This window comes from Gracilinanus agilis, chromosome 3, assembly GCF_016433145.1.
Source record: "Gracilinanus agilis isolate LMUSP501 chromosome 3, AgileGrace, whole genome shotgun sequence".
Classification (NCBI taxonomy): Eukaryota; Metazoa; Chordata; class Mammalia; order Didelphimorphia; family Didelphidae; genus Gracilinanus; species Gracilinanus agilis.
The window spans coordinates 306,239,904-306,264,002 of record NC_058132.1 but is presented as its reverse complement, the minus strand read 5'-3'; the positions used below and the strand labels follow the sequence as shown (position 1 = coordinate 306,264,002).

At 35.6% G+C, this 24,099-nt stretch overlaps 1 protein-coding gene across 2 annotated transcripts in view; it reads right to left on the bottom strand.

The window, feature by feature from the left end:
• Positions 1 to 24,003, bottom strand: part of INSIG2 (insulin induced gene 2) — a 37,055-nt gene extending 13,052 nt beyond the window's left edge. For both annotated transcript variants that reach the window (XM_044669920.1, XM_044669919.1), the window contains exons 1-3: positions 22,907 to 24,003; positions 13,579 to 13,917; positions 1,398 to 1,522 (exon numbers count right to left, since the gene is read on the bottom strand). In XM_044669920.1, coding sequence (XP_044525855.1) covers positions 1,398 to 1,522; positions 13,579 to 13,822 — 369 coding nt within the window. In that variant the 5' untranslated portion in view covers positions 13,823 to 13,917; positions 22,907 to 24,003. The remainder of the gene's footprint in view (positions 1 to 1,397; positions 1,523 to 13,578; positions 13,918 to 22,906) is intronic.
• Between the last annotated feature and the right edge of the window lie 96 nt (positions 24,004 to 24,099).

Below are 24,099 nucleotides of genomic sequence, written 5' to 3'. Positions count from 1 at the left end.
GTCATTAGGGTAGGAAATAGGAAAACAGGCTCACAGATTTACAGCTGGACAGAACCTTAAAGGTTATCCAACCCCTTAATTTTAATGATAAAGAAAACATGCCCCAAAAGGCTGTGAATAGCAACTTGCACAAAGGTCACATAGTGACAGAGGAAGTATCTGAGCTCAGGTCCTGTGAACCCCAATACAGGACAAAATGATTCCTATAGCTCTCAAACTCCTCCCAAGTAGGTCCCAGCAGGCCAAGAAAGGCTTAGATAAGAAAATGGATGAGTCACAAGCCATATCAGGAAGGAGAAGGGGAATGGGGGAAGAGTTACTGGGGAAAAAAAAGAGAGGAGACTGGAACAATAAAAACAGAGAAAGAAACTAAGAAATGACCCACAATAAAAGCATAGAAAGGAAGGGGGATGAGGTCAGGCAAGATTATCCCAACCTCTATTCTATATTACAATAATTAAAATATACTGCCTCCAGTTCTGGGATGGAAGTCAACTAGTAGCTGAAAGCATGGGTGAAAGGCCTGACATAACCTATTAACAGTTAATATGAAAAGGAAAAAGGAATTTAAGAGTACACTAGCCTTTGCTCATTATGCCTCCATATCCCTCTTTTGTTTCCAGTCCTTTAAAAAAACAAGGGTAGGCAAAGGCCAAGAAGAAAAACTGCAATTAAAAACAATTATTTTAAAACCTTAAAATTCTAAAGTGTCTCTGCTTAAAGATGGAGAAAATTGCCATCTTTTACTAATTTTACGTTAGTGATTTTATAATGAGATGGCATTCAAAAATTAATGAAAATGACTAGAATTCTGAATTCCAAAGAGCTAAGAATGTATATATGGGTAAGTATTTTACCTACCATTTCCTAGGTTCACTATTTCTACTTATACCCACATAGGAAAGTATTATTCTCTCTGGTCTTTGTTGTCATGTGTTAGGGCAAAAAATAGTCCACCTATGAAATATTTTATAGTGCCAAAATTTTGGTGAGGCAGGAAAAAAAAAATTAAAGGTAAGTACCTAAAACTCTGCGCATTTCTTAAGGATAAAATACAAAAGAAATATCAGTATTTTTTAAAAAAAAGAAATACTTAAGAATATTTCACTCCCTAAGTTAACAAACTAGATGGAATAAATTTAATCCAAAGAATTAAATACTAAAACTGTTAACATTTTTAAAAGATGAATCTGAAAAATACACATTTTAAGGTAACACTTTACCTATATAACTATGTAACTGCTCCTGTGATGTTTTAACAATACATTTCAAATTCTCTTTATGAATAAGTGGGCATATCAAATTTTGACAACAGTTACACTGAAAGGGGCTGTTTAACCTTTGGTTCATAGGAAGCTGCTTTGTTATTATGCATTTCATTACAGTGAAAAGGATACAGCACTGGCATGATTTATACCAACAAAGACTGCTACACATCGCATTACACTGGACCACTCTCTTTTAAATTTATGTGGCTCTCCCAGATGCCTGTCAATGCAGGGGTATAATAACCCAATCACAGCTGTGGAAAGAGGAGAAGAAAATTAAGCCATCTTCAATGTAGCACTGGAAGATATACCTATGCTAAAGGAGCTACTATAACCAACACATGCATTTAAAATCTTTTTAACAAATTAACCACTAAAATTTTAAACTTGACAACAGAAGCAAAGTAAAAATAAGGACAATTCTACTGATGGGAATATTATTTACTACTACAGAATATTAAATTACAACTGGCAACACATTAACAAGTTTTCAAGCTATAATTCATAGTTTAGGAAATTAGATTAGATTCATTTGGCTTTCCTATGACTAATTACTATGATACCAAAATAGCTTTAAAAAGATAAGCAAACACTTTGCACAAAAGTCCCTCTAAGCAATGAACCTACAGCATTATATGCCATATAGCTAAAGTAAAGTGGGGTGGTATGCATTACATATACATAATATTCTGATGATGTATTTCTTGTTTCTGGCACCTATTATATAATCTGGCTATTTAGGCACCATCCCACTCACCTGGTCTGACAGTACTTGCTCCATTTCTTTAATAAGGTGACAAATATATGCACATAAAATTCCTTTAACATATAGACTAAAAAAATGGCTAGAGAAAACATGGCTTCAGAATGGAATCTATGGCTCACATTTTTAAGCACTTTTTATCTAGTGGATAATTAACAAATATTTACTGGTTGATTAATGTGCCTATAAAAAGATAAAAGACATAAGTATACTTAAATTTCTTTTTTCTAGAAAAGATAGCCTGCAATGCTAAGGCGGCAATGACACAGCAAACATTAAAAACAAGCAGACAAACCAACCATAAGGCAATATGATACAGGAGAAAGAGCACTAGATCTGGAATTAGTCCTTCCTGTGCCACTGACTAACCCACTGAACTTTCAGGAAAGTCCATTGGCCTCTCTATGCCAGTTTCCTTGACTACAAAACGGAAATAATATACAATTCCTTCCCTCACATGGCCCTTTGAGGGGAAAGCCTTTGTAAACTTTAAAGCATTTTTGCACTTAAAAATGGAAAATATTGCTTGAGACCCGGAACTTCCTTGCCCTAATCTCAAAACAATACATTTGTCAAACATCAATGGTATTTTTCAAATAATCGTGACTTTGTTACATTTCTAAAGAAAAAAAATTAATGAACTAAAATTTTCTCAGCAAGTTCCAAAAGTCAAATGCACTTCCACGTATCAAATTCAACTGGAAATAACACAGCATTTTCAATTTACTTTTTGGGGCATTATACTTCCTTTCTAGTAATAAAGACACAACAGTCAGTGAAATAGCAAAGTTTCGATTTCAATACCACCTATGGTTTGTCATTAAAACACTGCACCAAAGACTAAAAGCTGGAAGTTCAGAAGCTCCTCCCTAGCTGGTTATATATGTTTTATAGATAATGCCTCCAATATGAAAGGAAAAAGATGGATCCATTAATAACCAAAATCACCTGCTAGCTGACCAGTGAGGCAGCATTAGAAACAAGATGGTGTGACCACGGTACCATCTGGAGATAAGATGCTGCAGTAATGTAAGGTTCTCCTAACAGAAAAGCAAGAGTTATCACTTGGCCCAGGTGTCTACTGAGAACATAAATGGTCCAGAGAGCTTTACACCTAAACTTCAACACTGGGAGAATTTCAACATCTGATAAAAAGTTAAAGATTATGTTATTGAAAGAAAGTACACTAATAATCCTTAGAGATTAGAGAGCATATTCCATAAATCCCATGCAACAAATTTGAAAATAACACACAGATTGATCCATCCTACCCAGAAATTCAACTGCAACTGATAGGACACTAACTCTTCTTTTTTTCAGGAATTTATGAAATAAACTATTTTGCCTGTCTTCTTTTTGGTTTCTTCTTGTTCCTGAGTGAAATTGACTAAGATCAGGCATTCCAAGTCAATTTTCCTCAGCAGCTGATGCCATGGGTAAAGAATTATTGCATGGAGAGCCCTGACATGTCTGTGCAAAGGTACAAATAAGAAGAAATGACTATATTTTTATGCACATGGTAGAAGATTCCCAAGCGAGAGACAACTAAAGAGAGAGGAAAAACACAAAAAGGAATTTAGACTGCCACTCTGCCAACCTTGGGATTTGCCAATAAAAATCAAATCCATTGAGTATGCAAGACTCTCAGTTGTTCACTGAGAGAAGAAGAATTCTAGGAAACTGTCACTTCTCATTACATGTCTTCTTTCTTTTAAATAAAGGTATGGCAGAGTTGGATAGCAGATATTTACAAAACTGTAAGCTGCTACTATTAAACTGTTTGAGAACTCAGTAGGAGTGTCTATGCTTCCCTTGTTCTCTTGCCACATTAATTCGTATCTTAATAAGAAGTATGTAGGTATGTTTTGTTCATCCTCATGTAAAATTAAAGTTAGGTTAGTTGTTGCTTTGGCAGATATTTCTCCTCTCTCGAAAAAAATTCTCCATCTGTGCGGGATTCACTAGTAGTCATTCACATTCTGTCAATTTATTAAGACAGAAGTTTATAAAACATGATTTAGCCTTCATTTCTCCACAACCAGGTATCTGAATAATCATCTTGCCAGGGAAGTTCAAAGTTGTTTATTGAAAGAACACAGCCAATTCAAATACGTTTGTGTTCCAAATTTGGTTTAAAAAGCCAAAGCAATTCACAGTAAAGAGGGCCTTATTGAGAAAGCTCAGGACTAAAATGTCAGGAAATCAAGCTTCAAATTCTTTTTAATTACATGATCAACAAAAAGTAATTTAGACCCTTTGAGTCTCAGTTTTTGCAACTGTTGAATGGGAATAGTCCTCCTACAATCAACTTCTCAAGGTTCTCTTAAGGAAAGAACTTAGTAAACCTTAAAGTAATCCTTTAAGTTGTCCTTGGGATAAAATACAGGAAATTCAATCTAGTAGGCACAGAAAAGCAACCCATAGAGACTTCCCTCTTACTGGGTTTAGAAACTTGGCAAACTAAAGAACCTGTTGCTGTTTCTCTTGGAGATCTACCAAAATCTGAAGATTTTCCTCACCACTGCCTAACAAATGAGTGGTCAAATGCTATAAACAAACAGTTCTCAAAAGAAGAGATAACTACATCAGAATAACCATAAAGAAGAAAAGAAAAGCAAATCAAGCCTTAAGTTTCACCACACACTCAGATTGGCAAGAATGACAAAGGATGAGAACCCTCATTGTTGGAGGGGCGTGGGAAGAAGGGCATTATTGGTAGAGCTGTGAATCAATAATTTTGGAAAGCAATTTGAAATTATGCAAATCATGTGACTAATCCATACCATCTGACTCAGATTCCAATACTCAGTGCATGTTCCCATGGAGGTCATTCATTGATAAAAAGAAAGGTCACATATACATCAAAATATAGCAGAACTTTAGAAGCAGGTAGGCAACAGTGGATAAGTCACTGAGACTGGAATCAGGAAGACCTGACACTTCCTAGCTATGTTATCTTGGACAAGTCATTTAACTTCTGCCTGCCCAAGTTTCCTCAATTGTAAAATGAGAATAAAAAAAGAACCTACCTCTCCAAGTTATTCTAAGGATTAAATGACATAAATTTGTATAGTGCCTGATACATAGAAGGTACTTAATAAAGTTTTTCTTCTTTCCTTTCCTTCTTTTTTTCCTTCTTTCTTCCTTCCTTCTATTCTTTCCTAAATATTCACTGATTAGGGAATGGCTAAGCAAATTGTGATATGTGAATGTAATGAAACATTACTATGCTTTAAGAAATGTTGAATATGATGAAGACAGAAAAGCAAGGAAAGAATGACATAAAGAAACACAAAGTAAAATTAGCAGAGCCAAGAAATGGTGGCAAAATGGAAAAAACTATCACCACAATATAATCTAGCAAATGATAAAAAGTTATGAAGAACGCATATGGCACCAATGAAGAGATATGAGAACACTCCTCCCCACTCCCTCCATTCTTTTGCAGAGGGGAAATTCCATGGGTATGGAACAGCACATATATTTTTAAATTTTTTCAATGTGTTGATCCATTGTACTGATGTTTTTTTCTCTTCCTTTTTATTTTTTCCATATCCTTTCCTCCTCTACTGACTACCTTCAGTAATGACATTCAGCAATAAATCTATGTAATTCAACAAACGTTTATTAAACACCTACTATATGTGAATTGTACTAGAACCTAGGGCAGCCATGACGAAAGTACTGGCACATGTGCTGAGCTGGAGTATGTGGGGGGAAGCTTCTCTGTTCTCCCTCTTCTGTGGAAAATACTTCCTGTATGATTCTAGCTGGCCAACAGTCCACTTCCTATCTGTCTCTCTATCCACCCCTCTGGTAGTGCCAAACTGTAGAAAATGATAAGTAAAGGTAATGGGGACACCAGGGATATTATAATAAAACTAAGCGATTTGTGGGTATACACACTGGGGTTTATGAGAGACTAGACCTGGATATGGAGATCAGAACAGCCAAGCTGCTCCTAACTGACAAAGGGACAGTTGACCAACTGTCACCCTGGGCCAGAGGCTTTGAATCCAACAGACAAGGTAACAGGATATAACTGGTTTTAATTATGAACAACTAAATCTAATGGCAAAACCCCCAGGGAAAGGGGAGGACTTATTTCTACACTAATTTAGTGATCTAAACTGACAGGGCCCAAGGAGCTGTAATGGAGTCTTTAGTGACTGCTTAGGGATTCTCACTGCAATCCACTGATGATCTCTGGATGCCAACAGCCAAGGTGGTCTCAGGTACCAAGTAGGGAGGGTTTGCTTGAAACGCTGTCCACCAGATCTCAAACTTCACCTCTTCCTTTGGAACTGCACTGTAGATCTTGTCCTCTTTGCTAGCACCACTCAGGATCCCAGGGAAAAATCAGGAAGCAGGGTGTCCTTTGTTCTGAGATCTCCCAGGCTGGCAACAGTTTTTGCCCACCACTAAAGGAGTCCTCTCTCAGGGCACACACACTTCCTCCTCCTTCATTCTATCCTAGAATTCCCAGCTCCAGCTCCTTCCTGCTAGGTCAACCTTAATTCTTAATCAATAACTACCTAATCTTCCTCACAACACTTCCCAGTGCCTGAGGACATTTTTGCATGCCCGGCCCCTCCTTCCAACTACCCAAAATAAGCACTTCCTCTACTCTCTGGAGTCATGGGGGGAGAGGGAGTTCAAAGACAGCTTGAAGTTACAGTTTGGGCACAATGCTGGCTTAGAGTTTCCAAGAAAATAAGCTCCTTACTTAAATAACTCATGTTCTACTTAGAGATATCACATATAGATGAATAATCAAAGAGGAAAAAAATGTCCAGAATTGAGGCAAAGAGGGCAGGCATCATGGAAAATATGGCACTAGGTTGAGCCTTGAATAAACGCAAATTTTTGTGAGACAAAAATAAGAAATGCATTCCAAGTATGGGGGGTGATGTCATGCCAAGTTTAGGAAACTACTCCTAGCCAGTCTGGCTAGAATGTACTGTTAGTAAAGAAGTGTCAATTCAACCATGTCCCTCTCCTCCTCAATAAACTCCAACAGTGTCCTATTGACAACTCTAAGTCTAAATGTTATTTCATATTTAAATCTCATGTTTCTTTAACTTCTAGTTTTTGTGTAATAAGTACAGTATTACATGCATTACTTACAAATAAAAATATACACATGGGGGTGCTTAAATGTTTTACTACTAGGCAAAAAAAATCAAAAACATCTAGAAACCCCTGCTCAGGGCAGTGGATAGCTAACAAGATTTATAAAGAATGGTGAGACATGATTATATCAGTCTGAAAATAAAGACCCCACCCTGGTCTAAGCCTTTCTTTCTGAGAGTTTATTCCACCATATTTAAAATGACAAATTTGGAATAATTGACATTAAAAGGGAGAAAACTATGAGAAAAGGGAAAAGAAGCCCAAACAGTCTCATATTATAACTGGCATCTACTTTCAGGCTCTGAGATTTTTGCTTACTTACTAAGGAGGAACTATCCCAAAATAATGTGTGATGGTTAAGGAGGAAATGAAGCCAAGATGGCAGCATAGGAAGAAACGATACAGTTGAGCTCTTCCCAACCTAAATTCCTCCAAAGGGCCTTAGAAAATTCACTAGATATAATACTGGTGAGGAAATTCAAGAAAAAATCACAGTAGACCATTTTTCCAGGGAGGCAGACAGAGGTCCATAGACACTGGGAACTGGATTCAGGCAGGAGCACTGGATCATTGGCAATAAATAGCAAGACAGAGGATAAGCACCAGGGAAAAAAAAGATCAAACACCAAAACTTAGTACCATGATAGAAACAGGTACCATCTGGCAATTTTATTGCTTACTAGCCAGTTCCAGGCTACATATTTAGGGCAGAATGAGAAAGGGACTGGGGCCCAGGGATGGTATTCCAGGGAAGAGAGCAAGAGAAGACACTGGGAAGCATCCTGAGAAGGCAAGAAGTTCCAAGGCAAGCAGTAGTAGTGGCTCAGACCACAGGAAGAAAGTGATATCTAAATTCCAGCTTCTAAGTTAGACTGAAGCCTGAAGAAATAACTAAAGTGAAAGCTCCACATTAAAGAGGAATCTATAATTCCGTCATTCTAAACCAGCAAAGATTCCCAAGTGGCTAGTATGAAATGGACCCAGCAGCATTCTACTGCTACTTAGGCCCAAACCAATCAGGAAGGAGCAATCAGACTTTGCCTTGGATCAGATAGACCACTGTGGGAGCACTGAAAACTTATTCTAGCCTAATCCATTCTGAAGAGCCTAGAATAGCAACAATATCCCAAGAAAGGAGCAGCAATACCAATCCAGACCCTCCCTCCAAAAGTATAGAGCCTAGCTTTCATATTAAGTTTGAAGTCAGGAAGTAGGCTAGAAGAATAAGCAAGCAAAAAAAAGAACTGCATCATAAAAAGCTATATGGTTACAGGGATGCTCATGACTCAAACACAGACAAAAAGAATGACTTCAAAATGTACAAAGCACAAGGAAAAACATAGCCTGGGCAAAAATTTAACTAGAATTCCTGGGAGAGATGAAGCAAGAGTTAAAAAATGTATTTATCAATGAAATAAGATTACAGAGGAAAAAATTGGAAGAGACATGGAAGCTATGGAAGAATTAGAAACTAAATTAACAGTTGTTATAAGAGATGAAAAACCTTGTTCAAGTAAAACACTTTCCAAAAATTAGAATGGGCCCTATTAAAGTCAATGATACCACAAAAAATAAAATATTAAAATAAAGTCAAAACAGTGAAAAAAAAAAAGATATCTCATAGCAAAAATTGGCCTAGAAAAAAGAAAAAGGAAAGAAACTTAACTCAGGTTTCTTAAGATTTACCAGCCATGCTCTGAAAGAAATCCCAAAATAAAAACTTCCAGGAACATTATATAGCCCAAATCCAAAACTTCCAGGTCAAAGAAAGAATACTGAAAGCATCCAAAAAGTAAGAATTCAAGGACTGAGGAGCCACAGCCAGGATCACATATAATTTAAGAGCCTCCACTATCAGGAGCAAAGAACATGAAATATGATATTCCAGAAAGCAAAGAACACATTGGTTTTCAGCCAAGAATAATTTACCTAGAGAAACTGAGCATAATCCTACAAGGGAAAAAAATTCATCTTTAATGAAATAGAAGACTTCCAAGCATTCCTGATTAAAAGACCAGAGCTGTAAAGAAACTTTGAAATTCAAATGCAGAAGTTTAGAGAATCATAAAAGGTAAATATGAAAGAAAAATTTTAAGAGACTAGTCGTGGATAATCTAATCTATATATGGGAAGAGATATATTTGTTGCTCTGAACCCTATCATTCACAGAGAGAATATAATTAAGGCCTGGGGGTGATTTTATTATATCTTGATCTTAAGAGAATAGAAAGAAAGGGGAAAAGGAATAGACTAAGCAAGAAAGGGAAAGAAAGGTTAGAGAAATCTACTTCATATGATCAGAGTATGCAAACAGAGATCTATCCAAGCAAGGAGGAGTAGGTAGAGAAAGTAGATGACACTTCATTCTCACTCTTATATGAACTTAACAAAGGAGAGAAGACTAGATACACATATATAGCTGGATAAAAAAATTCTTAACACTCAACAAGGAAAAAGGAGAGAAATGGAAGAAGAGGGGAAAATACTTAATACTTCAACACGGAAATAGGAGAGATATGGAAGAGGGGAAATAAAAGGAGGATTGGTTAAGGAAAGTATTAATCCTAAGCAAAATAAAATTCTAGCTAATTATATACAAAAATATCTTTAGATTTTTTCTGATGTAGCAAAGGCGGCGAATTTGAGAAAGTGCCCATAGATTGAGAAATGAACAAGTTATGGTATACAATGTGATGAAACAGTATTGTGTTGTTAGAAATGATGAACAGGATGGTTTCAGAGAAACTTGGGAAGACTCAGATGAACTGATGCAAAGTGAAGTGAAATAAACAGACCTAGAAGAATAACTAATATAATGACAACATTATTATAAAAATGATCAATTTTTAAAGATAATTCAGATTAGTGCAATGACCAACCATGATTCCAGAGCAATAAAAATGAAACACGTCATTCACCTCTTCAGAAAGAGAAGGTCTCAAAATGTAGGAGACATCTCTTTTTGACATTGCCAGTGCAAAAATGTGCTTTTGCTTGACTACACATATTTATAACAAGAATTTTGCTTTTCTTTTGTTCTCAATGGGTGGAAAAGGATAAGGTAGGCAGGAGAGAAGGTCAACTTTTACTGAATGAAAAAATAAAACATATTTTTTTTAGGAAAAAAAAAAGAATTAACTTGAATCTAGATTTCCTAATTCTACTCCCCTTCTTTGTCACAGATGCTTCCTGGAATTGCAATAATTTCCGCAGTGTGAAGTTGTAGCAAGACATGTCTATCAATTGGTTTGTGAGAAGGTAGACAGAGGAAAGGGAAAAAAGAATTGTAAATGAATGAAAGGCAGTGCTTACAGTTAAGATTTCAGAATTTATGTGAACAGATATACATAGAATGAAGTAATAACTAATATTGATAGTAGCTAATATTTATATAGTACTTTAAAGTTGCAAAGCTCTTTATATATATTATCTCATTTGACTATCATAACAACTCAATGATGTAGATATTATATTCTTAATTTTATATACAGGGAAACAGAGGCTCAGAAAGGTTAAAGAACTTGTTAAGGGTCAAACAACTTGTGTCATACAGTGCCTCCTAACTCCAAATCCTCCATTCTAGCCTCTAAACTACAATATTCCTCTAGTGAGCAAAACCTAGAAAACAATGTACTCAATAAAAATAATGTAATCTGAAGGAACCTTAAAATTTGCTGAATGCTGTGTAATTATAATTAAATGTAGCCCCAGATAAGACATTAAAAAGTACACTTCCTTTCCTTCTTTGCCAAGACAGGAGTATATGGAGATGGAATATTGAATAGATTGCCAGACATATTTGATTTGTTGGTTACTTTGCTGCGCAATTTTTTTCTTTTTTTTAAATTAATCTTTATGACAAGGAATTAGATCTATCCTCCTTGCATAGGAAGAAGGAGAGATAGATTATGAAATAAAGGTGATTTAAAGAAAAAAAGAAATTCTTAAAATAAATTAATTTTATTCAGGTTTAGGACTTAAGGACTTTTACTACAGGAAAGAAGGACCAACGACCCAGTGTTATCCCACCCCAATGGTCCAACATCTCTTCATAGGGTACACCGGAAACTGCATATTGTTACTCTATCAGACATGGCTGATAAGAGTAACTCTGTGAGAAGGAAAGGTTCCATTTGGGGATGGGAAGGTGTTAGGAAATGCCAAATGTAAATAAGGAAAAAAAAGCATCAATAATTTTTTTTTTTAAGTTCCACTGGACAAATGCTCTTATGCCTATTGTAGAGGCAATGACCACAAACCACTACTTGTCTAGCTTGGCCCTAGATTTGTATGGAGGCAAAACAGTGAATACTTATTCACTCTTCCCTTTCCAAACTATAGGCTAAAGCAAGCACCTGGCTACTCCTTTAATTTAAACCTTGATTTTTCCTGAAAATAACAAAGCAACCACAACTGCCAGCAAATACTTCTATGGGCCTCAACTGAATCTGCTTTGTTCTTTCTAGTCACCACTAGAAAACAGAAATAAAGTTGGTTGGAATTCAATCTATTGCCTTCATCAGTTTGGGCCAAAAATGTAGAATTCTAAATTTAAGAGATATCTGAGCAACTACTATACAGCACCTAGCTACTAAACCTAAAGAGGAGGCAAAAAAATATTAGATGGGCAACTCAGAGATAATATTGCCTATAAATATATTAGAGTCTTGCTCTAACACTGCCTTGGTTCTTTAGCAACTATATCCTTTGAAATTGAGTTCAAGAGGGTTTCACTTAAGAGAAAATTATGTAATGCACTAGACCAATGATGGGCCAGATGCGGCCCCCTGAAATGTTCTATCCAGCTGTAACATTATTCCTAATCTGACAAATACAATGAGTAGGATACAATACAATGAAATTTCGAAAGCGTTGCCTTAGCAACAGACTGACAGATGAGCATTTCTTTTCCTTTGGCCCTGTATAGTTGGAAAAATCTTGAACCCCTGAAACTACATTACCCAAACTTCCTTTCTGTATTACCCACAATTCCTTTTGTCTTGCATATACCTGGGTGGTTATGGGGTCTGTATTTAATTTGGGTTTGCTCTGCCATGCCCTCTCTCTTGCACGTGGATGGAGTGGTGAGCAGTCCTTGTGGCTTGAGCCTCCTTCTTCCGCCTGAGGTGAGTGGGAAAGGTTCCCTGCATTTCTCTAAGCTCTCTAATTTGATATTAATAAATATCATACTTTGGAGGCATTGAATATTAATTTTAAAATCTATAGCCCCCTCTTTAAAAAGTTTGCCCAACACTGCGCTGGACTCTTAACCCCAACACTATTCCTAGCACCTATGCAACAAGTGCATTTTATGATCAGCTACTCCTGGTACTTTTAATAACAAGGTTCCCTGGACTGAAATACAGGTATATATAGTATGTTGAAAGATGTCAGTTTATTTTACACATATCAGGAAAATTTAAACAGACCTATTTAGTCAGATAATTTTTTTCTAACTTATCTTCTACTAGATTTATAGAAGATATATAATTCAGAAAGAATTTTTAATAAATCAAAAAAAGCTAAATTAAAAGCCTAAAACCTATTCTTAACACGAATGCAACACCAAACAAGCTGATGTTAAAGCTGATGTAATCACCTAATTAAAAAAAAAAAAAAGGCAGGATCTACTTTCCTTATTTACTCAAGTCTTATAATATTTAAACTATACTGATTCCAACATATTAGAAGTAATATGTCTAAGAGGCGAAAACACTTTTGTGCATAAATATATTCAAATATAATTAGGTTTCAAATATGAAAAAACTTATTCAATTTATTTTTTAAATCTCAATACTTTGTTTTCCTTCAAAAGCAATAGCAAGATGATAATACATGTATGACCCAAATCAAACTGCTTACCATCTCTGAGATGGGGGAAAAAAGGGAGGGAAGGAAACAGTTAAGATCTTAAAATTTTGGAAAATGCATGCTGAAATTATTATTACATGTAATTGGGAAAATAAAATATCTTTGAATTTTAAAAAATTATATATAAAAAACAAAATAGAAATTTTTTTTTCACTACTACATATGTGTGGAATGGGTTTTATTTTTCTTCTTTTTCCAGTTGGGAAATGTTGAAAAGGTGAGATTTTGCTAGCTGAAAAATAATTCTAAATAAAATCACAATATTTTTAAAAAGCAATAGCAAAACCAGATTAGCATATGTATAAAGCCAACCAAAATATTAAAAAATAACATGCTTCTTAAAAATAAAACTTAATCCTCAAAAAGCTAGATGTCACAATATCCATTTTAGAGGAGAAATGAAACTGAAAGCTTACGTTACTCAGGCCACTTGGAAAACTGACATTAAACTTAAAATCGAAGGGAAAATATTATTGGCTCAGAACACATCATTTAAACTTATTTTAATCCAAGCTAAACATTAGAGATAATTTCTACACCTACCTGAAGCTGTGCCACAGCATGGTGGCACCCACCATGCTGAAGAAAAGATGCTTGCAATCACATCAGGTGGAAAGAGTGTGACATTTCTCTGAATCTGAAGTAGATTTAATACTAAAGCAAGAAATACTCCAATCAAAAACAGAACTACTCCACGAATCATCAGGTTCATACTCCGACTAGTTACAGAAGAAATGTATGGCCCACACTTTGGGGGTACAGATGATGCTGTCTCTCTCTCTGCCATAGTTTCATAAGTTTAATAACTTCTAACAATCACAGTAGACAAGAAACTTTTCATCGGTAATTCATCTTGTCCTGAATCAGAACCTACCAAAAATCCTGTGAAAAAAAAAAAGATAAAGGTGAAAAATCAGCATGGACTTAATGTATGACTGTTCAACATTTTATGGAATTTGAAATTATTTATTGAAAAAAATTAAATTATAAAATAACTGGATACCAACTCGCATAATTAGTACAGTTATCTAATACAGAAGAAAGTTAATTTTATAAGCTACAAATGTAAATGATAATGAAAAATTAAATTGTTACAAATGGTTTTGTTTATTGGGAAAGAATTAGTGAATTTTAACACTGGAGAAAATTTAGAATTAACAATGTTAGAATGAAAAATGGAGAGAAATGAGTTATGTGGAACTTCTGCTAGAATATAAATCTCTTTGGGTCAGAGTCTATAATTTCTAATTCTTTTTGTTTCTCCTTAGAAATATATAGTGGATTGTGTGAAGTTAACATATGCTAAAAGTGAGACTGCCATTTAGTTCCTTTCTTATAACACAAGTTGATCTGCTCAATTATCACAACTTAAGATATTTAAAAAAAAACTTTCTATCAAAAGAAAAAGATTTATCTTCAATTTACACTCTTTTGATTTTTTATTTAATATTTTATTTTCCCAATTACACATAACAATCTTTTATAATTTTCCAAAATCATAATATCCAAATTGCCTCCCACCCTCCCACCTCCTTCCTGAGATGGTAACCAATTTGATCTGGGTAATACATGTATGATGGTGCAGAATATATTTCCAAGTTAGCCATGTGAAAAAATGCTCATATAAAAGCAAAATCCAAAAACAAAAACACAAATAAAATAAAGTGAAAAAATTGTTTGCTTTGATCTATAATCAGCCTCCATCAGTTTTTTTCCCTAGAATGGAATTGAAATTCTTAGTCATAAGTCCTTCAGAATTGTCTTGGATCATGGTATTGCTCAGAATAACTAAGCCTTTCACAGTAAATCATCATACAGTATTGCTGTGCTGTTTATAATATTCTCTTGGTTCTACTCACTTCATTCAGCCTCAGTTCATATAGGTCTTTACAGGTTTTTCTGAGATCATCTTGCTTATCATTTCTTATAGCATGAGAGTATTATATCACAATCACATATCATCATTTTTTCAATCATTCCCCAATTGATAGACATCCATTCAATTTCCAATTCTTTGACATGACAAAAAGAGCTGGCTATAAATGTTTTTGGACAGGTCCTTTTTCTTTTCCTTTTTAATTTTAGCATATAGACCTAATAGTGGTATTACAGGATCAAAGGATATGCAGTTTTATAGCCTTCTGGGCAAAGTTCCTAAATGACCTCCAGAAGAGTTGGATCAATTTATAATTCCACCAACAATGCCTTAGTGCCCCAATTCTGGCCCCTCCATTCCAACAAAATCATTTTCCTTTACTGTCATGTTAACCAATCTAATAGGTGCAAGAGGGTTCTTCAGATTTGTTTTAATTTACATTTGAATAGTGACTTTGACTTCCATTCTTAAAAATTTGATTCAGTTCTCTGAATACTTGAGAAATGAGGCCTTTATCAAAGAAATTTGTTGTAAAAAAAAATTTTTTTCCTGCTTGTTGTTTCCCTTCTACTCTTGGTTCTTTTGGTTTTATTTGCACAAGACTATTTTAATATAACAAAAATTATTGATCTTTATTTATAATATTTTTTATTTTTATCTGTTTATTCTCCTCCATATAAATAAAATTATTTACATTTTACTGTGTATTCTTCTCCAACCTATTTTTCCCTTTTCTTTCTGTTCTCTCCTTTCACTCATGTGCCCCCTCACAGGAATTACCACTTCTAACCACTGTTTCCACCAAATAATCCTCCCTTTCTACTAGCCTCTCCACTTTTTTTCATTCCTCTCCTATTTCCCTACAGGATAAGTTACCCAACAAAGTATGGATGTTACCCTCTCTCTGAGCCAATTCCAATAACAGTAAGATTTAATTTGCCTGTCATCACCTTCATCCTCCCCTCTACTTTTAACGGTTTTTTCACACCTCTTCAGATGAAATAATTTAGTCCATTCTACCTCTCCCTTCCCTCAATGCATCCTCTTTTCCACTCCCTAATTTTTTTTGGGGGGGGAGGGGGAAGATTATCATGTTATCATAGTGAATTTATTCCCACATCCTCTATGTATACTTCTAACTGACCCAATAATGATAAAATTCTTAAGCATTGAAAGTATCATCTTCCCATATAGCAATGCAAACAGTCTGACTTCAACAAGTCTCTTAAGTTTTCTTTGCTGTTTACCTTTTTTAAAAAATTATTTTAAATCCTAATTTTCTATCTTACAATCAATATGGTATACTGGTTCTAAGGCAGAAGAGTAGTAAGAGTCAGGCAATGAGAGTTAAAAAACATACCCAGGGTCACACAGCTAGGAAGTGTCTAAGGCCAAATTTGAACTCAGGACCTCCTGTTTCTAGGCTTAGCTCTCAATCCACTGAGCCACCTAGCTGCACCCCCTCCTATTTATGTTTCTCTTGAAGGCCTGTATTTGAAGATCACATTTTCTATTCAGATTGGTCTTTTCTTCAGGAATGCTTGGAAGGTTTCTACCATTTTTTCTCTGATAGGATATACTCAGTTTTTGCTGGATAGGTAATACTTGATTGTAAACCTAGCTCCTTTGCCTATTCCAAGCCTTCCAATTCTTTAATGTAGAAGTTGCTAAGTCTTGTGTAATCTTGACTATGCCTCTATCATAAGTTAACTGTTTCTTTCTGGCTTCTAGTAGTATTTTCTCCTTGGCCTGGGAGCTCTGGAACTTTGGCTATTATATTCCTGGGCGGTTTCTTTTAGGAATATTTTAGGAGGTTATCAGTGGAGTCTTTCAATTTCTATTTTATTCTCTATTTCAAGAACAGCAGGGAAGTTTTCTTTGCTAATTTCTTATAATATGATGTCTAAGATTTTCTTTTTTATCATGGCTTTAACATAGTCCAATAATACTTAAAATTATACCTTCCAGATTTATTTTCCAGATCTGTTGTTTTTCCAGTGAGATATTTCATTTTCTTCCTACCATTTTTTCATTATTTTGAATGTCTTATTGTTTCCTGATGTATCATGAAGGCAATAGTTTCTACTTGCCCATTTATAATTTTTAATGAATTTTTTTCTTTCGTGAGCTTTTGAATCTCCTTTTTTCATTTAGCAAATTTTACTTTTTAGGAAGTTCTTTTTTTATTGGATTTTTATAATTCTTTTTCCATTTGGCCAGTTCTGCTTTTCAAAGAATTCTTCTCTTCAGCAAATTTTTGTGCCTCCTTTATTAGTCAATCCTGCCTTTTACAGTGTTATTTTCTCCTTGTATCACTTTCATTTTTTTTGGCCATTTTCCCTTTGCTCTTCTTACTTGACTTTTAAAATCCTTTCTAAATGCTTTCAGAGCCTGGGACTAATCCCCATTTTTCTTTGAAGTTTCACATGTAACTGATTCAATCTCATTTTTTCCCCTTTTGAATTTCTGCCTTGCTCTACCTTATGTCCACAAAAATGTTCTATGGTTAGGTGGGTTGTTTTTTAATGTTTGCTCATTTTCCCAGCCTTTTTCTTGACTAGAAAGGTGGGCTCTATTCCCAGGGTAAAAGAGGGAATCTCTTGAATTTCAGTATTTTCTTGCTACTGCCCTCATTATCTAGTTCTTGGTGACTGCAAATTCCTATTCTTCTAAGGTGGTATAATGGCCTTTGTGCAGAGAGCTCTGGAAGCCACTTCCCACTGATGGTTCCATTTCCCTCAGGACCTGCTATTGGTTTACAAGGCCAGACACACTGTCAGGGCCCAGGATCTCACTCAGGCTTGTGCTGGTACTCAAGAGGCCTCACCAAGAGCCTCACTAAAAACTTAAATAGGCCAGGTACACTGTGCTGGGGTTCAGACCTTTGACGGATAGGCATGGGAGTGCTCTGCTGTTGGCTTAGGTAGTCTTAGAGTCCCAGTGCTGGCTGGGATTCAGAACCTAGAGCAGTAGGGGAGGGAGGCCTCACTGATGGCCTATGCTGTTGGTGTGGCCTTGTTGCTGATTGTATTTCACTCTTACCCTACCTTTCAAGTTATCTTCTAAGGAAAACTGCCTCACTGTCCCTTTATTGGTTCTATCACTCTAGTATTCATTTTGAAGCTTTAAAGCTGGTTAGATAAGGCTTTTTTTTTTTTTTTTAAATTTTTAAACCCTTACCTTCCATCTTAGAAACAATACTGTGGACTGGTTCTAAGACAGAAAACCAGTAAGGGCTAGGCAATGGGGTTTAAGTGACTTGCCCAGAGTCACACAGCTAGGAAGTGTCTGAGGCCACATTTGAACCTAGGACCTCCCATCTCTGGGTCTCGCTCTCAATCTACTAAGCTATCTAGCTGCCCACATAGAGAAGGTTTTTAAAGAGACACATGGGCTCTTGCCTCTACTCCCCTCTCTTGATTTTCTGTAGTATCTTATCTTAATGAACACAAATGAATTCTATAAGTTCAGGTTGACCTTAGTTACCAATACCTACATGGCCTTATCAGCATGATTCCAAGGACAGACAAAAGTAAGATTCTAGGGGTTTAAGTCTTTCCATTAAAAAAAAAAAAAACCCTTCTTTATTTAATCGTTTTTCCTATTTGTATCAATGTTTATGTAATTAAGATACATAAGTGAACAACATCAGGAATTATGGAAAAACAATTAACACTTAATTTTATCCTCTTCAGACACAGAAGAAATCCTCAGACTGGTCAGACTTCAATTCCCATTAATAAATACAATTCAAATGAAAGTAAAAGTAATGTTTTACTTCAGGAAATGCCTAAATCAAAACATAAAGTGTTTTCCCTAATTCTTTTCATTTAAATTTATCAATCACCAGAGGTGATTTTGTGTGATAATTGAAGCATATGCCTTTACAGTAGTTTTAGAACATTCTCAAAGAAACAAAATCAGCAAATGATAGACTGAACTATAATAAAAGCCTTTTCAACAGTACCAGATGACAGATTGGCATTTTTTCCAGTTATCTAGAAGACTCTAACAGACTAAACTTTAAATATGATCCAAAGAGCTATCTAAGAAGCTTCTTCAGAACTCACATAACATTCTCCCAGAGGAGAACAATGTAAGTATTTTTTCAAGATCAACATCAATGTAGCTATATGCAGCACTTTCAAGTTATAGCACTGCTTTTTTTGCTTTTGAAAAAAAAATACAATATTATGCAAGTTTTACAAAGTGCAGGCATACATGCAAGACAATTAGTCTCAACTCATGAATAAGTGTTCTAAAAATTCATTTTTAAGTTAGGTGGTTGGAAGTCTGATTGTGTTTCCCTATGGAAATGTTATATGATATGATATGATATGATATGATATGATATATATACCAGTAGTTCATCTGTACCGTTCTATGGCTTGAACTAGATATAAACTAGATCACAGCAGAATGTTTGCTAGAGGGTTAAGAACAAGGAAGGCAGGAGAACTAGATTCCAATTCTGCTCTGACACTCACTCGTGGCAGAGTGAACAGGGCAAAGCCACTTCATTTCTCAGTCTTTCTTTTCTCATTTATAAAATAGGAAAAGGAGATGTGGCAAGAAAAGCATTTTGAAAACTTCATAGCACACACAAATGTTATATTATCTTCACTTAGAAGACTGATTTTCATGGGGAAATGTGCTTCCCTCTAGCTGTGGTTCTCAGCAATCTCAACTGCTCCAGCACCATGAGATGGGAGAGGCACTGGAGCCACTCTCTAGGGGAGGATCCAAGGGGAGTTTCCACAGACAGAACTCTAGGACTGATTGAACAAGTGCTTAAACATATGTGTTTACGTTACATAAAGTATTCATTAAGGTGGAGATTGTTTCTATGGAACAGAATTTATTTTAACAGTTTTGTCTTATAGCTGTTCCAAATGGGTTAGTTACCAACAGCACCAGAATATAATAATCTCAGCTATATATTTCCACAACATAAACCCCAAAATACCATACTAATTTGAATATAGTCTGAACTGAATACTGTACTCCCAAAATGAAATCTCTTGGAAAGGAAAAAATGTGCATATATGCAAAATAACACTAATTATGAACCACATCCAGATTTTAACTTCTCCAGATTTGAAGAGAAAAAGTAAAACCAATGTTTGAACTAATATAGTTGATAAGCCCTGGATGGATGGATGGATGGATGGATGGATGGATGGATATGTACATACACGTACATACATACATACACATACATACATATATTTGTGTGTGTGTTCTTTTAGTCTAAATAAACATTCTAAAGCAAAAAAAATAATAACTAGGATCATATATTTTATTCAAAACTCAAGTGATCTAACATCTCACTGATTTTTCTGTGTATATATCTCTAAAAATGGAGACAAATGGTGAATAAATGCTTTATGTTAAGCAATTCTTAAGAAAAAATAGCATAAATGCTACATTTTTTTAAAGAAATTTCAGGTATGAGAGCATCAAGGTACTGTGGAAAGAGTGCTTTTTTTTTTAGCTTTAGAATGTTCATTTACCCTAAAAGATGAATTTGAATCCCACCTTCATCATTGTCACCTTGGGCAAGTCACTTAAACTATTTGTGCCTTAATTTCCTTCCCTGCAATATGAAGGAATTGGACTTGACAATCTCTAAGATCCCTTTCAGCTTTAAATCTATAATCCTGCAGTCACAAGTTTAGTGTTCTTGACATTTTTTTGTACCATGAATCCCCTTTGGTAGATTGGTGAAACCTATGGACTCTTTCCCAGAATATTTTTAAATGTTTAAAGTAAAATATATTAAAATTACAAAGGAAACCAATTTCATTGAAATATACTTATCAAAATAATGGGGGGGGGGGAGTTCATGAATGCCATAGTAAGATCTCCTTTAGAGACTTTTAACTTCATAGCAACTTTCTAAATTTTTTACTTATGCTTGCCTACCTCTCCTGTTTATATATGCTATACCAGCAGAATTTATATATAATTCTATAAACTTTATAACTGATAGAATCCATTTGTTTGATGTAACAGCTTCAAAAAGATCAAAGAAAACTACCTGTGACAACATCTTTGAGTGGCAAAATAAAAAGTCCGTAAAGTTAATCAGAAGGACAAAATAATTTTAAAGATGTAAGGGAAATTTTAGGAACCTACTCCCACTCTCGTTATAGAGATAAGAAAGCTGAAGCCCACAGAATAAATCCTGTAAAGAGGAAACAAAACAATAAGTATGCAAGACAACCAATGAATGTACCACAAAGCCAGGCCAGCAGTCTCAAGAACAAATTCTGTTGGTCACAAAGGGAAACATGTAAAGAAATTTAAGTGGATCAAATGTGAATCCATTAACAATATTTTTATCAAAACAAAAAAAGAATTCAAAGTGCATATCTCCTTACTGATTATAGATAAGGAGTAAAATTACATATACAAATATCTATTATATTGGAATAATAAAATGTGGCTCACAGGATCAATGGATTACAGAAGTCCAGTTAGAAGGGCCTTCAGGGACCATTTTAGTCTAACTCCCTGACTTGAAATATAAAGAAACTAAGGTTTGGAGGTTAAGCAACTGTCAAATGTCATAAATAATAGACCTGTTCAGAGGTGAGACATGTCCTAGGATTTGCAATTAATCTTGGAAACTATATGATTATACATCTAGAACTTTTCCCCTCAACTAAAGAAACTGAGGACCAAGGATATGAAGTAATATTCCCAAAGTCACGCAGGTAAATATAAGGATCACAGTGAGAATTTGAACCCAGACCCTCTGACTCCAGATTCAATATTCTTTCCACTGTACCATGGATGTCTCCTGGGGACCCTTAAAGCAAGTCACTTAAACAGAATGAAAAGTAAATCTATTCTATTCTATAATAGGGAGACAAGCTCCTCAGGGTATGAAAGAAAGACAGGATAGAATAACTATGATAGTGAAATTTTCATTTATAATGTTCTATGTAACTCCCAAGTTAAGTTTTGCTATTTAACCACCTTTCCCTTAATCTATCTTTCCTTTCAGAGTAATTTTTTTAAACAGTTGTAATGATACATGCACCTTTGGTGGGGAGAGGGAAAAACCAGCTGAACTAAAAGTCAGTAGATGTAGATTCTATCATTATTTAGCTGCATTACCTTGGTCAAGTCACAACCTCTATAGGTCTAAATTTCTTAAGTTGCAAAAACAAAGGGGACAGATGATTACTAAAGTTCCTTTCAGTGCTAACATATAATTCTTTTGTAATAACTGACAACTATTAAATCATGGGACACTTGTATTATTGCTAAGAACTTCTTAAAATAATCAACCATTATAATTTATGATGGTATCCATATCACAAGAATTAGGAAGGCTCTTAAGTCTTTTCATCAAAACAAGTGCTGCAAAGTCACAGCACAAGTAGGTAAATGCCAAAATAACTTTTTAAGAATCAGATGTATCTTAACAATTGTAATACAGTTCACAAAAAAACCAAACTATGGTACTCTCCAAATTCAAATGATTACTGTTTCCTAAGATAACCTTATCTTCAGGGTCTTTGACAGAGAAGCTATAAAAATAATGAAGTCAAATTACTACCTCACTTCTCTTTCATGTGGTTAATCACTACAATGCCTTCTTAATTAGAACTGTATTCCTAAAATAGTAGTAACGTTATCATTAGACTAATTCAGCAGCTTTGGTAAACCAAGCAGGTTAACTCTTCCCAAATTAAAACAAATTCAATTCTCAAGCTACCTAAGCAGGGTTAAATCTTTTAAACTAAACACGCTAAGGAAAAGGATATGCAGCATAAAACTAGAAAATTAACTTCTTGTTGTCCACTTCACATTAAAATATACCAAGTCACACAGAAGCAAATGTACACACTAGGATACAGACAGAAACTGTAACTAAAAGGCTTTTCCATTCCATTACTGTTTTTCAATGCCAAATCTCATCGTTATTTGCAATTTGTTTTCCCATGACATTTAAGTATTTCTTCTTCAAATAAAAACATTTACCCTTTATGTTCGATGAAGACATCTACAAAAGTTTCAGCTATCATACTTTGGAAATCTCCCGCTTTCCAAACAGACATGAGTCATGATCCAGATAATTTTACTCTAAGTGCTCTATAAACAACTTTGATAGAAAATGCCACTGAAAAAAATGTCCAAGAAAGGAAAAAGAAAAAAAAATAAAGAGGAAATGAGTTAATATGTGATTTTTCCCCTTTCTAGTCCCTACATTAGTCCCCTCCTCTCCACTCTTTTGCCCAATGGTTTATCAGCCAAACCCAAAAGACTGAAATAACAAATTCAATTGCTCCTTGACCTATTTCTCTCAACAACAAAAAGAGTACATTTTTCTTATCAACGTTGAATTCATCTCTTTCCTAAACAAATTTCAGTAGTTGGAAATCTAGAGGAGTCCCTTATTCCACTCCTCTTTTTCCTAGCAGAGCAGAAATACACTTCAGAAAGTCTTTTTTTTTTTTTTTTTTTTTTTTTTAATGGTTAACACCTTGACTGCTTTACAGTTTCCTAAAGCTTGTTTGGACTGACTGTTTTCCAGCACTAAGTTTCAACACTTCCTGGACGGTTGAAACCAATACAGTATCTACCAAAGTATGTCAATTCCCAAGGCTCATAACCCCCATTCCTAGTTACTAGCATTCAAGTTAGAGGATCCAAGCGAGAGTTACCCTTGGCTTCTGTCTACACCACGTAATTCATCCACCTCCCAACCATTAGTATCCAGATCCTCCCTGTGACTTCCCCATCGATTTCTGATCTCCGGTATCCCCCTGCCCATCCCAGTACGGAGCCTACCTGCCCGCATCAATCTCAGTCTCCTGACACCCAAGTGGCTCCTGACCTTCCTTGCCTGCACCCTCCTCCTCTCCCACGTCAGTCCACAGTCAGCATCCCGGAGCTCGCGGTCTCACAGATGCAGAACCCCCTTCTCCTCCCAGCCAGGATCCCCTCCCCTCTAAGCCCCCATTCCGAGGGCTCCCCGACAGTGCCAAGCACTTGGAGCCTCCGGGCCTTCCCGGAGCCACCGCATCGCCAGCGGGTCCCTAGGCAAGGGCCGCCTCTCTTTTCAGGACGGCCCTTCCAACGCCCGGAGCCGCTGCCAGAGCCACTCACCCCCCCAGGCCCTCCCCGCCCCCCAAAACTCACCCCAGCTTCCGCCATCTTCCCTGGCCGAGCCC